Raw genomic sequence first — 17,724 nt, forward strand, 5'->3', positions numbered from 1 at the left:
TGTGTTAACTTTACAACGGTTCCTGGCGTCACTCCAGGTAAAGGAAACAAAAGAAAATACTCTCTCTACATGTGCATTTGATGCAGGCATTGAAAGCACAAAGCTTGCAATCTTGGTGAACTGTTTTCCTTCATGGCCCAAGGCATTCAGGAGCTTTATCCATTTTTGGATGGTTCCTTCGTCATTTGAAGAAGTTAAAATATGTATGATGCTTTCTACAATGCAAAATTCTTCATATAACAGATCAATATCTATTAACAGAGCTGGGAAAGATTGAAGCGATCTTGTTATTTCATTAAAAGACATAGGTCTATTAAGTGAAAACAATGATAAGCACTGAAATCGTCCCTTTTCAGAAAGATCAATCCATTTGTCAAAGTAGATCAGAGCCGAATCATAGAAAGCAGTCACATCCTTCAGAACAGCCCGTCTAACCTCATCACCTACACTTTTCAAATCGTTGTCTGCTTTAAACCCAAGAAAACAGTCTGACGCCTGGACATTTTCTTTCGGAATAGACTAAAAACATCAAAAAGTTCAGTTATTGTCATGTCCCTCCGCTCCATTATGAGAATTGTGTCTTGGAAAACCTTCAGCACATTGTGCAGAAAAGAAAGTATGATCTCAGCTTTTGTTACCTTCCTCGCATCATGCTCACCACCACTCATGCTGTCACCTTCAAATATTTGCCACAAAAAATAAGGGCATGCTTCTTCTCTAAGAGAAAGAAAATATGAGTGCACTGCAGGCCAGTTAGACAGCAGGCGCTCAATGGCTGGAAAAAGGCTGAGCCATCTCGTTGGTACATGCCGTTGAAGTTCTCGCCACTCAATCTGAGCAAACTCACACATGCCAATAGGTTCTTGCCTACGCTTGGCTGAACAGGAGAAATGACTATAAACTTTGGTCACTAGATTCTCAACATAAAACCTCATTCTCCCAATGCTGTGTTTGGCTGTGTTGTGCAGGATATGGGCTGAACAGTTGCCCTGAATTATCTGTCCAGCCTTTTGCTTTTGCAGTATGGTGAACACACTATTATGTCTTCCAAAATTAACAATTGCATTATCTGCACTATATGAAGAAACCTGATTTAAATTGAGGCCAAAATATTGGAGCTTCTTCTGTATTTGAGTGGAAATTGCAACTGCGGTTTCATCACTGTCTTCATAGAAATCAAGCAAACAATCTTTCACCCCATTGTCAATATCAAAATATCTTATTACCAATGGGAATAGTTTTATGTTACCCTTGTTGGAGGCATTGCTTCCAATTGAAAAAAACGTCCAAGAGTTTTGCCCAGTCAGAGCATGGACACTATCCTTGATCGAATAACGACCAAGCACATTAACTGCTATTGCATTGGCTTTTGTTTTAGCACAGCTTATTTTGCAAGAGATGTTTGAGTCAGGAAATATCTTAGCAGCGAGTTTCATTCCGCAGTCCATTGAACGGTAAGAATGATTATGGATTATGCCATGGTACACACTGGAAACTTTTGCCAGTACTACCTGTCATGCTCTGTGGTCTCCACAGGGTTAACAAAGAAACGCTGAATTGCTTGCCTAGCAGAGAGGGACTGCACAGATCTTTTATGGAAATCTGTATTCGCATGTCGCTGTACATCATGAAAACCTCCATGGCCAATGAAAAATGACTTTCCACATGGGATACACCTGGCTTCATTGTCACATTCCTTACAGCCAGTCAACCAGTGGGTCTCTACTTCCCACTCTTTCCAGTATACACACATACGCTTTCTTTTCTTCTGGGGTACATATTTTTTTAACAATGCCATTTTGGGATGGGTTCACATTATCCTTGCCACCAACTTCAATATAATTGCCATTATCAATGCCATCACTGCTGCATTCACTTAGTATAGCAGACATGGTAAGTCTTTGAGGGTGGCTAATATACCACTAAAGGCTTGCCTCCAGCAAGTTACTTGGTAAAGTTTCTTCCTGGTTTTGGCCACTCTTCTCTACTCTTCCACAGCTGCCTTTGTGGTGTTTCCTCCTGGGTTTTAGCTACCCACTTTTCTGTTTGGCTCTCAGTTCACACAAGCAACTTTTTCGCTGTACAGAAACAAAATAGGGGGAATATTAGGGAAGTAAGACATTAAAATGTATTCCAAATCTGGTACCCATTGGGATGGATATCTGGCAGAGCAAAATGTTTTCCCTAAAATCATTAAATCTTGACATGCAAAAAAATAAAGTTGCTTTAAGTCACTAATCAAATGTTTTTAACCTTATGAATAACAACGAGCTGTACATTTGTGACAAATAATCTGTATATCTATCTTTGTTTATTATACAACTTCCTTTAATACCTGTCTTAAATCACTGAAGTACAGTGGAGCGCTAACTATACTTTTCAGTTGGCCATTACCTTGCATCCTGGCACATAATAGTTTACCACTCAGGATGTGAAAATTAAAGCCACAATTATATTATTTTGCCTTAACATATTGCTGTAAGGATGTACATGTTGTCAGGTGACTTAATTATGCTATTTTTTTTATTTTTGTAATTGAACTTGGCTACCCTTTCCCATTTATTTGCACGTTCTTTGCTTCACCTCTCCCTCCTTGCCAATATGATACCCCATGTGCCTATTATGACACCTTACTGAGATGCATCCTCCTCCACCCACCATCCCCTTATGCCTCCATCCCCTGTGAGCAACTGCTCCCCAGGCCTGCCCATCCTATTCCCAACAATGTCTTTGCTCCTTCCTCTCTGTGCTACTCCCAAAGCCCTCTCTTCACCCCCGTTTACGTGCCCCATGTCTCTTTTCCCTTATAATTCATATATATTTCCCCAACTGTCCCTACTCCTCTTGCTTCCCACTTCAACGTTTTGTCACCCCTTCACTAACTCCCTCTTGCAAATCTGAACGTCCATCTGCCTTCTATCCCATGTTTATTTTGACTCCCTTGTGTCTCTTCCAGTGGAGTAACTTTGCTGAAAATGTTGGGGGGGACCTGACATCTGTAGAAAAGGTGCCCCAGTCAAATGAATGGGGACAAAATGGTGTGCCATGAAAGTTGGGGGGGACAAACACCCCTGTGCCCCCCTACAATTACGCCAATGGCTTCCATCAAGTACACTTACAAACACAATACCTTCACACTGGCTCAATGTGCACACTGGCTCAGCATCCACACACACACTCCCCCTTGCACTCACAATCTCTCACACCCTTGCATGCATGCTTACCTTCTCAAAAACTTGCATGCTCTCCCTTGTTCCCGGTGCCTTGCAAGCATGTTCACCAACTGACATCTTTGCGCATACTTTTCCCCTGTCACCATCACACAAACCCTCATTTTAGTATGTCACCATGACCCCAATGCCAGAATAAGCCCCATAAACACCACCACCCAGGGCTGCAGAGGCAGCACCGGCACCACCACCGCCCAGGACCTCAGCCAGCAGAAACACCAGCACCACTGGCAAGAAAACTACCACCATGTAGGGCCCAGTGTACCTCCACCACCCAGGGCCTTACACGCAGCCCCACACCCACCAAGCATTCCCTCCATTGCAGTGCCGCCGCCACAAACCATGCCCTCAGCAGTAGAAAAAACCTAACCAACATACATCCCTTTCAGAGGCAGCACCACACTCGCCAATTGTTATCTCTGCAGAAACATCACTCGCATCAACACTGCCCACTGGGCCTGGTTCAGTTCACATAAACACTACACACTTGCACTCATAACATTACAGCACCTTATCAAATCTACCAGGCTTCCCCATTCACACACTCTTATTAATGTGCCTCTTTTCCCTGCCTATGTAGCTCCTCACCTCTGCCCCTCTAGAGCAGATTCCTCTCACCTTGTCATCAGCAAAGGTCAGCAAAGGTCCTAGCACTGGCAGGCAGGCGGCGACAGCTGGTTCCTCTTCTCCCCTCAGGCTCAGGCAAACTTCTTGCCACTGACCAGGTAGGCTGGCAATAAATGGCATCCGAAACTCCACCCGCCCCCACTCCATCAAATCAATGCATTGATCCTCCCTGCCCCCCCCCCCACCCCGCAGCTGCCTACCTGACAGGCCTGCTGCGCATATGCACTATAAGTGAGTAGCCTGCAGTCCCACTTTAATGGGAGGTGGATCACCTCCCATTAAAGCAGGACTCCAGGCAATGCACTTCTAGCGCTTCTGCACAGCAGGCCTGTCACATAGGCAGCTGCGGCTGCCATAAAATCATTAATTAAGAGTGTTGCACTCCCATTCATGGTAAAATGTATTTATATGACCCCCTCCCCGCTCCTATTAGGAGCGGGGAGAGTGTCATATACATACATTTCCAGTGAATGGGAAAAGCAGTGGCTGCCAAGTGTATGTATATGACCCTTGCCCGCTCCTAATAGGAGTGGGGGGGGGTCATATACATACACTTGGCAGCCACTGTTTTTCCCATTCGTGGGAAATGCATGCATGTATATGACCCCCCCCTCCCCGCTCCTATTAGAAGCAGGGAGGGTGTCATATACATCCATTTCCCGTGAATGGGAAAAACAGTGGCTGCCGGCAGCAAATCCTTAGACATGCATTACATGCCCTGCAGTGCTGCGGTCGCTCACAGCATGTCTGATTGTGCTCATAAAGAGGAAATCATGACATCCCGTGGCCGCGGGGCAACCCGCGTTCCGCCGAGCCATTAGGCAGATGGCGGGACGCCATCAGCAATTACGGGACAAACCCGCGAATTCCGGGACAGTTGGCCACCCTAGTCCCAAAGGGTGTGGGGTAAACCGTGCCAGCGTGCATTTGGCATTAGCAGACTAACGCCATAATACCAGCCGGAAAAGCTTTCTTGTCATGGCAACATATGGTTTGTCATCCATAGCCTGCGGGATTGTGGGATAGGCATTATTTGCCAGAAGAGGTTGCAGCCTGTACTACCAGGCTTTCTGGTGTTTGATGCTTCGAAAAAGATAGAGGGTCTGAAGCTGATGCTCTATATTTAGCCGTTAGCCTTTTGTTAACTGCTGGGACAACCTCCAGTGTTTCCCATTTGGAAGGTAACCTCTTGTGTAGAGCTTTGTGAAATGGTACAACAGGGTCTTCCTGTGGTCCTTTGTCGAATATGTCAGTTAAATCATCCTGCTTGAAAACAGGCGTGGGTCTAGACCATCCCATGTACTCCATCACTCTAGTCATAAGCTGTCTTTAGCATGATCTCCTGGATCAGCTCTATCAAATTCAACTTCAGGGAAAGTGTCAATGCCACTTGCCTCATGTAGAGGGTCCTGCAGATTTTCCATTCAGGATTCTTCTGACACAAGTTCTTCTGGAACAGAAGGTGTCCCATATTCAAGTCCAAAAGGTCTTTCCTCGTCAGATTAATGTTCCGCATCCTCAGATTAAGGAGAGGGTTTTGAAGTAATCTGAACGAGGTTGAGGTGTGTAAATCCTCTCAAAAGGTGCAGGAAGGCGATATTGGTGTCATAATTGAAGCAGAAAATTTTGAAATCGTCAATGAGGACGTCAACGGTTTCGACAAAATTGTCAACGGCTTCGACTTCTCCAATGTGGACGTCTTCGACCAAAGCGTTGAGGAGGTCGACACGCGAGGTGTCGATGGCTTCTCCTTCGATGAGGACGCCAAGGGTGTTGACGACGCACTCTTTGGCTTTGCCATATGGGTCGATATGGACGACTTCTTGTGCATCACGGGGGCTTTCTCTAGACTCGCTTTCGAGGAGTTTAAACAGCCAAGATCGAGGACTCACGGCTCCTGTGCTTCCCAGGTGTTTCGTCTGTGGTATCGCCTCTAGGTGTCTTTGAGGGGGGCAAGGCCGTGTTCTCGAAAACCTTTAACATACTCTTTCTGAATTCCTCCCACTGTGCCAGGGTACTGTGCTTCGAGGGGCAAACAACCCTCTCGGGTGAACTAGACAAAGAAGTGGACGGTGACCTATGTTGCCTTTTCTTGCCATGTCTCGAAGACTAGGAATGATGCGATCCACTTCGAGAACGTGATCGGGAGTGTTTTTTATGACGAGGAGACGAAAGCCTTGACTCGTCGGATGATTTGCATTTGGACGGGGTAATGGATTTCTGAGGCTTACCTCTAACTTCCCTCTGCGCTCCATCAAGGCTTTGGCCGTCATCAACATGCATTTGTCGCATTCGGAACACAGATGCACTGCCCCTAGGCACCACAGACAGACCCTGTGTGGATCCGTCATGGACATCTTAGCCTTGTAGTCGCTGCCTTTTTTTAAAAACCGGACCGAGGAGTAGATGGAGCCGATGAGGCCATCTCCTTCGAGACTAGAAGACATTTCACAGGAAATTCGATGAATACACAGAACCGAGCGTTACGTTACCGAAGCTGTGAAGCACGGAAAAGGGGAACTGAACAACGGATGCTGTGCGCGCTACATATACCTGTGAGGACATAGACATCGGGACGGAGGCCTCCGAGGGACATCAACTCGACAGGCATCGACGCACAGCGTCCTCTACTGGGAAAACATTTTTCCAAGGCAGAAAGCTGGATATTAGGAAACATCATAGATAAGGAATACATGGGAGGACACAATCCATTCGGAAGATAGTTACAGGGATTGGACTACACCCATTGAATCTCTGTGGAAAAAGGGGCACCAGTAGTACCAAGTGCACTCTACCCACAAACAATGCCACTGACAGGTAGTAGGAATTGCTGGGGCCGAGGGTAGCAGGTGAAGATGATATCGTCAGTATCAGTTTTAGGTCTGGCTGGAAGCGATTTCCATGAAGAAGGCACAGCTACAGGGCTCCACCAACTGGATGGGATAGACAACCTCTAAAATTCCCACAATGAAGGATAAGTCCCAGAACTCTAGAGGCTGGTCGAGTTGGCGGGTGACCCTGAAGACAAAGGCGCAAATCGTGCATGTGGTAGAACTCAAGCTCCAGGCAGACCCCTCTTCTCAGAGAGCAGCTACTGCAGCGGGCTAGGATCCAGTCAGACTAGGAAGAGATCTACCAAGCATCAGGCATCTAGGTGAGGCTGTCTGGAGCATCGATGACACCCCTTCAGAGAATGGTCAGGCCCCAGGGTGCTCCTGGTCCACATCTTAAGTCCAGTGATGACCAGATAGGCACTGGTTAGATCCACCAGTCCAAGGGAAGAATGCACCAGATGAAGGTTAACCCTGATAGCTGAAGGTGGTCTAGGGTCCCAGGGAAGGCTTTGGCAATGCGTGTTCATCAGCAGCAGTTTTTCTATTTCCCTCTCTGCTGTCTTTGTTCATCAGACTCTTGGTTTCAGTTCTCCAGAATGGTGCCTGACTGTTCCAAAATCCAGGCTATGGGCTAACCCGGTCAACTAATAGAAAGGATCCACATCATTCAAGCAGGCAGTTGCTTTCCAATCATGGGCAGCCAGTAGCCCAACATAGGTCCCACACCAGATATCCTGGCTGGCTGGACTGTGGATTGGGACCCAACACAAGCCTGAAACTATAACCTAAGACCCTATGGTGAAGCAACAACTCTACCTGCGGTGCCAGATTTCTCTCAACCAGAGGGCTCTAATCCCTAGGTCCAATAAGACCAGCCATGTCTCAAGCACTGCAAGATATGGCTTATCTCAGGAAGCTTTGCTGCAAATCCCATTATAGACCAAACATTTAGAGCTGTAAACACAGACAACAAGCCCAAGTGAAACACCTGCATTTGCTAAAAAAATTAATAAAGAACTATGTGGGAGTCAGATGGCAGACTCCCTATGAAAACACGTAGAGGATATCTGCAGAGATGTATTGCCATCAATCATGAAGAAATAAGACAGGCATTATAGTGGTCAGATTACAAATAATCTGGGCGCTAGATCCCAGTCACTAAATTGGGTTAAGAACCAGCTGGGTGCTATAGCCACAAGACTCAGGTAGATAAGAGCTATAGGTAGATGAAATGGGAATCCCCAGATGCAATTTATTTTAGCACTTACTGACACCTTTTACGTAGCTGTTCCAAAGAATGGAACACTTTTTAGTTCTAAAGAAATCCCAAACAACTAGGCGTTCCTACAGTTCAGGCACGAAAGCTGAAGAATCCTGTCACAGTTCCAGGTACACAGATCATTAACTGGGAATCCCCAAAAGGAGAATGACATTTTTTAGTTTTTAGCCTCAGAGGGAAAGCTGGCCAAAAAGCAAGATAACACATGAGAAGCAGCCATTTCAAAACGAATTAACAGTATAAAGAATGAAGCTTACTGCTTTCAGCCCGTGTTGTGCACATCAGATGTACCACAAATGTTACTAGGTAAAAAGAAAAAGGGGCACACAATGAACCTCTAACGCTCCATTGGAGGTGGTGCATTACGATAAAAAAAAATACAAGAAAAAGTAAATGGGAGAAAAACTCCCTGCACTGGCAGCTTTCAGGACCGACTAGTCCCTCCAAAATCATTTAGAGAAGCAGTTGAGGGAGGCTATAAAGACCTCAGTCCACCGAAAAAGGAGCCAGAATACCCATCAACTCTGGGGTTTCTAGATATTTCATTAAAATCAATGGAGTGAAATTTTCAAAAAGGAAATATTTTGCTAACACTACAATCGATTTTCTGCAAGGCACTCTAGCTGAAGTCCGACATTTGTGACCAAATAGATCAATGAGGATGACGAGATAGGGAAACTCCAATTAATGTATTCTGTACTAGTCTCACTAGAATTATAACGTGTGCATTTGTGGGTGGAAAATGGGTCTCATTCACAGATTGTGACTAAAATTCAAAGGGAATTACTGGATGACCAGACGTGTTATCCCTTTTCGAATAGTATTAACAGCAGACTCATTTGATTGCACTTTCAATCACCCAAAAATGTGATTTGGCTAGGACAATACTTGTTTATGTTTTCCTATTTTACATACATGTGCTTTTGTGAGACAAAGAAAAAGTACAAACCTGAATGCAGAAGGACTAAACGTGAGGGAATACAAAGATGTGTTCTAAGAAGCAGGGTTGGTAAACCCCGGCGGCAGGAGCATGCAGGAATTTCTGATGTGACCGGTCACATTGTTGACTGTAGGGGTGTAATGAATTCCAGCTTCAAGCAACCATTTGGTCGAATTCTGACTGAAAAACTGCTATTCAGTACTGGCAATTCATTTTTTTGCCATTAGTCGCTAGCCGAATAGCCTGTCCTCATTTTAATGCAAGGTAACCACTCGGAAAAGCAAACATGAATTGATGAAGGGAATGGATTCAACCATAGTCTAAAAAACATTCCGGACTATTTATAAGACTATGGTGCACATGTTTGTCTATTGGAAAAGAGTGGTGAGGCTGAACGAAGAAAGTATGGTTTGCACCCATGGGAAACGCCTATGGAGAAACTGGAAGAATTCACAAGAGATAGTGGATCCAGATAAGGTCGAAGTATATGCCAGTAAGAGTGACATGTCTCCCCGCTTAGGAGACTTCTGAACTTCATGTTGGGACATCTCTGTAGATGCCCTATTGGCAAGTCTGCCAGAGGGTGTACAGAGATATTGGTGTGAGGACTGTGTGGAACATAGTCAAATCCTTCTGTGAATACGCCTCTGATTTTTTGTTGACCTGTTTTTTTTCTGGATTGTGTGCATTAATAAGGCTGATATAGATTAATAAGAGAAATAAAATACTAATGGGAACACATTTAAAATAGTGCCTTAATTTGAAACATGATTTATTAAATACTTGGCAAACTATACGGTATTCAGCCAAATATCCTATTGGGTACATGCCTAGTTGATTAACTGCTATAGGAAGGATTAGAGGCAATTGTTGAGGCGGAAGGCCTGGTTCCCACATTGTATGACTATGTCTAAGACTTCCAGAAAGTTCCTGGTAAGTTTAGTAATGGTCACCCAATATTCATCTATAAGAATAGGTCAGGTCAGGCTATGGTGGTCCGTTCCAGTGATGTGAAGAGATCCATCTGTTCTTTGTTCTTGCAACACAAAATAGTGGTGTCTTTCTAAAAACCCAAACTGAAATGTGAGCATGATCCAACAATTCATTTGGCCAGTAACTACAGAAGAATGCGCGCCTGCAGTCTTGCTTTTTGGCATCTGTTCCTAATTGCATTGCCCATGGATGACCAGACTAGTTTTTAATATAGGCTCCAAGATTAGGTTTTGTACCAAGGTACCCTTGAATCCGCATTAGTTTTTAGCAGACGTGATGGTTCAATAAAGGCAGGGGCCATGTCCTGTATCAAAGAAAAGCTTCGACTATATTAACCCAGCATGCTACTGAAAACATATGAATCTGCATATTGAACTGAGGCGAGACACGCTTCCTTCTGGTTTTCCCCTTTTCTTTTCTAGCAGGTGGGTTGGCTCTCAGTTTTACATCCTTTTCTCCTATTTGCCACTTTGTCTCTTTACGGGCTTCTACCTTATTCCCAACTCTCTTGGTCCAAGGGGCATGTCATTTTGCGCCTGGATGCGTCAAAACAGTTGGAACAGCTGGTGTCGTAACTGCAGCCATCAGGCCTCGTCCTTTATGAGGTTTCCTTCCCTTCCTGTTTAGGTGGCAGGCTGGTGCAGCGATATAGATGTTTGGAGCAGGCTTGCGTACCAAACGGTCGCTTTCCTCTCTTTTTAGGGACCTGATGTGTCCTCAAGAATTCTTTGTCTGATCTTGGGGCCGCTGGCTCAACAGTGGAACTGCCTTTGGTGTTCACTCCCCTTGATAAATCCTTGCTCAGCCAGGAAACCTAGGCATCCCAGGGTTCATTCTGACATCTTGTTCTGCTGCTATTTGAGGCGACTTGGGTGTGGCTGGGGTTGCTTTATCACAAACACCAATAAAGAGTATAGCAAGCCCTTCTGAATGTACAAACTACAACACACATCTCCAGAGGCAGGGAAGGTTTTTAGAATCTTCAGAAGAGACATTGAACAGGGGCAGGGTATCGCTTAGGGGAAAAAAAGAATTCTGATTTTTGGTTTGTTTGTGAAGAGCCCATTAAAAGTCTCTTAAACTGCCACATTTGTCACATTCCCTAATAAAAATGAGTATGGTCTTGGCGTTGTCCTTGGTCCAAGGAAAAACCCTGTGACATTGGTTACTAAAGCAGACCGACTGCAAGACCGTTCATAGGGACACCTTGACCAAAGGAACGAACAGAAGAAGCTGAGCTGATGCACTATGAAATATGGATAAAGAAGGAGCCTGGAATAAACTAATAATCGATAATGGACAATTAGCTGTTTTGTAATTTTGTGCCTGAAGACCTATATTGAATTAAGTCTAAATAAACTGAATTGAATAAACTAGGGCAGAGTGAGTAACATACGGAGTGGAGATCATAGGGGGGAGGAGCTCTAGAAAGAGTAGATGGCCACCCTCAAGCTTCCATACAGGACTGTGGTAGGTGCCATGCTTGCTACCCAGGTTTCCTATTCCTTTGCTAGGAGAAATCTATGATTCTACCGAGGAAGAACAGAATCGGGATCACAGAGAAAGACAAGCGGCAAAAAACCAATAAGACGAGGTCACAGAAGAAAAGGACAAAGAAATAGATGTCCCAATGAAACCAGAACACGCTGCCAAACAACCTGGAAAACTGAAAGTTCGGAACACAAACGTTTTAATGAGCGATTCCTTATTACAAAAACATTGTTAGGAGGGGACAGCGGGAATCACCAGATGTCTGAGATAAGCAATTTTTGAACTTTTACCGAACTGACATGGACTTGTTAGCTGCGTTTTATTCCTACTCCCTTTACTATTTTGCCTCCACACTAACTCCATATACGTTCTCTAATAAAACAGCATAAACATTACTTTTCAGTGTTTTCCAGGTCATTTGAGCCAAGTCGGGCGACACAGGCTAATGAGCCTGGATAGCTAGGGTCTGCCATAAACTGTGTGCACAAGCAGTACAATTTCCGTTTTCTGGCATGTGCTGCATGCTAGTTAGTCTTTTACGTTACTGGGGCAGATTAACAAAAAGTTATTTTTACACAAACATATGTCACAGTGGCACTCCAAGGGTTAATAGTTGCAATGGTGGCAAACGTGACTCGTGCAGGAGAAGGATGGTATGTTGCCAAAGCAATATACTCCTAATATCCCGTCTCGCGCAGATGCAAAATTGAATCATACATCAGTGGCACTCAGCTTGAGTGCATTGGTTTTAATAACCTGCTCCCAACCCACATGCTGCTAGGAATCAGGGTGCCTCACATGTTTGCCTTCAATGGTAGCCTGTTCAAGTCGGCTCTTGGGGTCCTCCATCTTCTCCTCATGCTGTTTCATCTTGCACTGCTCCAGATCTCTAAGACAAAAAAGGAAAGGTTACTTAATGTAGTAGCTCCTGTACTCCATAGTCCATGAGCTGTAGCTTCAATAAAAGCCTACATTTAAAGGTTGGCCAATTGCTAAAGGCAATAAGTTGAACAGTTTTCATTTCAAAGATGAAAAGGTTGCAAGGACATTTCTTTCAGCAGCTATTGAGAACATATGTCTTGACTCTGCAAGGCTTGAATCTAAGATTGGATAAGCAGGAGCTAAAAGCAGCACCTGGATACCCAGCATTAGCCAGTTCTAACTGGGGAATGAGGCGATACTACATAGTGTTCTGTTCTGCAAGTCTAACTTATTCATATAGCTGTGTTTATTTGGCACCAGTAGGCCTTGGGAGCCAAATGTAGCTTCTGGTAGTGGAGGCTGTCAAGCTTAACCAGGAGCTAAATAGCCATCAGCTCCCCTCAATTTCGAACCCGGACCGTGTAACACTGCACTACACAGCTCTCAGCATTAAGAAAAAAACTAGAGCTGCACCATCACCTTACTTTATTTCTGTGTTTGCTCACACCTTTTTCTAAAACGAGTTTTATTATTCTCACTTGGGACACAGCATTAAGTTAAGTATGGTTGCCTTTTCCTTCATACACCCTACTGTTCTACAACCACTTTTACCTGGTTAACTGTCAGAACCTATAACACCGTTCTGAACCAATTTGTCTAAACGTTCAGGTATATCCATTTATACCATCTTTAACTAAGCATAGGGCACTATGCATGTAGGAACATAATGACCATCTTGTGCTAATTGTGTGATTCGTCAATAGTCTGGAGAGCTGGGAAGAGTTGGGCACCACTGTCTATAATTCAAATTATCTCCATAAAAGATTGCTTATGGTCCTTAATACATTATATTCTGGTTTTAGCCTGGAGCCGTCAGAAAAAATGATAGTCCTGTGACACAAGGACCAAAAAAATTGAACAAGCAAAAAATTCGGTGTAACCAACTCATCAGATCTGACGCTTCTCAGTTGGCTCCAAAAGGAGCAGAAAATGTTCGTTGCCTATTTGTTTATATAATTATTTTCAATTTCCTTTTTCTTAAACAAATATATGCTTCTTTCTTTGTTGTCGAAAAAAATAGAGTGAAGTTTGTAAAAAGTACAGGAAATGTTTAATGCACATTCCTGTAATTATATTGCTTGAATTGGCGAGTGTTGAGACCGAAACATAGTACAATGGTCCATTCTGTGTGCATAAGCTAATGCATCTCGGTGTGTTTATACCATCTTCAGGACCATGCAGTCTCTTGTTTGTAATGTATTCGTTATCAATCGCCACCTGTAAATCATGTATACTTGTACTCGTCCTGCATTCAGGTTGAAAGCGGTACCTTCCTGGTCGCGAACGACTTTCTTTGTACATATTTTCTCCTCTTATCATTTTTACTAACTGTGCTTGGTAGTGCTAGTAAAGCTCACTGTCCTTCTGGAAGGTACTTGAAGTAATCTAGTACTTCAAAAACCAGGACATTTTTATATTCCGTAGGCTACCAGTATGTGAAACGCAAACAAAAAATAGATGCATTATCTGTGTCCTGAGAACAGAAGTACTATAGTGTTATTTTTTGTATTACACTGTTTCTAAGACATTTTCTAAGTCTCTCCCATCATTTGAGCTACAATGTAAAAAAAAAAATAAAAAAAAAAAGTGCCAGATTCCTCACTTAAAACACTAATATCGGCTACGAATACCCAATTTAAGGATACCCAAATTATCGGCATCAGAATGATGAAGGACTAAGCAGGCACATCTGGGATTCGATCTTGCAAAGTGCAGGCTGTCCATGTCAGAGGTGAGCGCTTCCTTCACAGGGCTACCTGCCCAAGTACAGACATTTTTCGTTTGTAGAGCTAAATGTGTCAGAAAATAACATTTCTGACTCAACACAGCATTTGGAGAGATGTCGATAGAGCATATATGATTTGTCTTGAGTTCCGTGATTTCTTTAATGAAACTGTTTTAGCTAGAGATCATACAAGCCTTTTGTATTTAATACATTGATGCCAGTTCTTGAAATGACTAACACAGCATGCTTTTTACAAAGTTTAACTAGGCTTATTTATTTGTAGGTGTATATTGGATCTACTATGGGTCTCCAACCCCCTGACTTCTTGTGCACCCATTTTTTTTCCTTACAAGGAAGTAGCGGGAGTATGCCCCCCCCCCCACTGCCCCACCACCTCCCAGCCCAGGCGCCCTTCTGCAGAAGTCCTCACACTTCCTGAATCAAGGGGTGTCTTAACTTCTCCAGTTTCTGCACAGGAGGATTGCCCAGTGGATAGTCCATGAACTCCAGCGAGTGGCCCTGCTGGGGGAGGGATAACACCCATTTGTCGGTGGTTATGTGTCACAATTCATCGACTAATGTTGACAGTCGTCCTACCACTGGGGTGTTGAAGTGGGAGGACCTGGACCCGGGCTGGTCATGGTTTCTTGCCGGAATGGCCCTTAACTTTGGAAGCCCTGTAGGACTAGGATATTTTCCTGTACTGGTCCCCTGATGAATACAGGGTCTTGTAGGAGGAGGAAGACTGGTATGCATTGTGGTTATCTCGCAAAGTTCTGCCATAGCGCCCTTTCCCTGAATGAAAGGACTGGCACTCTCTGCTGTATTGTGCCCAGAGAGCGAGCAGTTTCCGTGTCCGTCTTTATGGACTGTAAGGCCTCATCCACCTACTTCCCAAACAGGGAGGAGCTTTCGAGAGGCATGTCTACGACACTAGACAGGACATCGGGTCGAAAATCTGGCCTCGAGTCAACCTAGCCCTCGTAAGACCGCTCCATTGCCAAGCTGGCGAAACCCAGTGTCAGTGATTTCTACAGAGACAGTAGCGGCATGGTCTGATGTCAACTCTCCTTCATGGAAGATGTCCAAGGCTTCCTGCGTTTTGTCATCTGGCAAGAACTCCTGCAAGGGGCCGAACCTGTACCACAACTCGCAGCCGTAACATGCGAGTATGGCCATCATATTGGCTGCTATGATAAACGTGGCAGCGGTGGTAATGATCCTCTAACCAAAGGCATCAAGACATTTACCTCTTTGTCTGGAGGAACAGAACAGGACGAAGATGGGCTAGACAACCTTTTCTTGGCAGCCGCCGAAACAATGGAATCGGGTGTGGGGTGAGTGCAGAGGCAGGCGGCAGTGCTTTCCGAAGCACTCTACTTTTTGTCAAACCAGTCTTTTTTAGGCAGAGCAGTTGCGGGATGCGCCAGGGTGACTAGGCCATCTTCCCTGATGTCTTCTAGCAGTGGTATAGGACATGACCGATTTCCTGCGCTGTTCCTTGCGTTGGTACAGGACACTCCTTTAGCTGCTCCTCTGGTGCAAGGCCTAACGTTGTGGCTGCCCTGGACATGAGAGTGTGGAAGGCACCTACTTCATCAGGGGGCGAGTCCCTGAGTAGAAAGTCACCCGATTACCCATCAGTGGTGATGAAGTCGTCAAACTAATCAGTGTGGGTATTATGTATGGAGGTCCCGTTGTCAGGATCTGTGTCTGTTCCATTATCTGCTAGTCTCTCTGGTACTGAATGGTGTTTTTCCTTCCTGGTCGGGCAAGGGATTTCATCCTTCACCCTGGAAGGGCCCAGGATATTTGTGCGAGGTGTCCTGATAGGTTCAGTAAACGGTGCTGGCAAAGGTAGCCGTTGTTGTAGGGTTGCAGTCAGAGTAGATAACATGTCCAGTGACATGTCTCTTTGTGGAGGCAGAGATGGCTCTGGGTGGATGGCCTGTGTTGGGTGCAAACGGGTTAAGGGTGGTAGCCTGATCAGACTTCCTTCACCCCATGGTTAACTCCTGGGAGGCAATGTCCTAGTCGAACACGACGGTGGTGACATAATGGCCTCCTCCTCCTCCTCTGCTTCATCCAAGTTCGGTTGAGATAAGACTCTGCTCTGGCACCCAAATAGCACCTGGTGGCAAGGCCCCCGGAAGGTTAGGGAACAACTAGGGCCATTGGTGCAGATGCTGCGCTGGTCTGGGAGTCAAACGCCAGTGACAATGAATGTGGTCACAATAGTATTGCAGGAATCACTGTTTTCTGTGGATGAGGATATGACATTCGTGGCTGAAGATGCTGGTGATGAGATCCTCGTGGACGTAGTTATTGACGTTCTTGCTGATGACGAGGTAGTCGTTGCTGATGACGGTCTTGCTGATGACTGCTTCGCCGATGAGACCGCCGTCAATGGTGCCCCATCAGATGGTGATGGTCTCGGAGTAGACGACCAGGAATGAGATTTGGTCGTCGACGGCTTCATAGCAGATTTTGACAACAAGCTTGTTTTTGACCTTGACAGCGAAGAGTCACCACCGGACTTGGAGATGGACTTAGAGGACATTGCCTCCCCGGGGCAATGGAAAAGGCCTTGGTCACCGTCCTCCCCTGCTGTCACTGACCTTCAGAGAAGACCGGTCTTTGTGCGATGATCTGGGCTCGTCGCCGGAGGTTTCTTTATGCCTCCTCTTGCTGGTGGCCAGGACTGTGTGCAACCTAGACCTCTTGCTAGATGTGGTTCGCTGGGCCGTCTTGCTCAGAACTCCCAACATTAACATGCCGTAAAAAAATCTGCTAGATGACAGACAGGAACACCTCCCTTAGCTCCTCCCCTATTAGATATGGGCAGCATGACCCACAAATGTCTAAGAGCACAAAAGGGACTGAGAATTTCAGTTTAAATTTAAATTGTTCTATGTGGCTGAGGATTCCCAGCTTGACGAGGGGGAATATTTACAGTACGTGAATCTATGAAAGATCCAATGCTGGAGAATCTACACATTTCAAAATAGAACATCCAAAATCTCCTCATATAGGGCAAACGACGCACTAGTGAAAGGAATACCCTTACTTTATGCCTTTAAAGATAAGGAACTCTCCAGAGCATTGCTTTCCGAGAGCGGATTACCATCCTAATCTCAGTTTCCAAACCATGCTGTTTACACTCTTTGTCTCGCTCCCCTTTTTACTGTCCCACCACTCACATAAGTAAAACCCCCTCTACTTCCTGTCCCAGACTACGTAATACCAAGACAACTGTTTAGAAAACACTTTACAAAAAACTATCTTGCTCTACTGTATGATTATGCCATGTGTAAAGTCCAGTCCCTAGTTTCTGCACCATCACCTTCACCATCCTTTCCCTTCACTCTCTGGCCGGCCTCTCTTGGCCCTCCTCTTACCCCCACTCGCGAGGCTAAGAACCTCGGGTCATCTTTGACTCCACACTTTCCTTCTCCGCCCACATCTGAGGTCACTAACAAGTCAAACTTCCTACTGCACCTCCCTTAGAGGTACTCTGTCTTTCCTCTCCTTCCCCCAGATGCCCACTGTCTCCCAAGCTCTGGTTCTCTCTAGGTTGGTCTCTACCCTTCGCCCTCTGCAACTAATCCAGAACAGGACTGCAA

The 17,724-nt window shown here is 45.1% G+C and overlaps 1 protein-coding gene across 6 annotated transcripts in view; it reads right to left on the reverse strand.

The window, feature by feature from the left end:
• The window catches only part of STUB1 (STIP1 homology and U-box containing protein 1), a 465,879-nt gene that overhangs the window by 114,534 nt on the left and 333,621 nt on the right, over positions 1-17,724 (reverse strand). For all 6 annotated transcript variants that reach the window (XM_069646080.1, XM_069646075.1, XM_069646076.1 and 3 more), the window contains one exon: positions 12,193-12,283. In XM_069646080.1, the coding sequence (XP_069502181.1) occupies positions 12,193-12,283 (91 nt within the window). The remainder of the gene's footprint in view (positions 1-12,192; positions 12,284-17,724) is intronic.

The sequence above is a fragment of the Ambystoma mexicanum genome, chromosome 2p (genome assembly GCF_040938575.1).
Source record: "Ambystoma mexicanum isolate Mex_15411 chromosome 2p, UKY_AmexF1_1, whole genome shotgun sequence".
Taxonomy (NCBI): Eukaryota; Metazoa; Chordata; class Amphibia; order Caudata; family Ambystomatidae; genus Ambystoma; species Ambystoma mexicanum.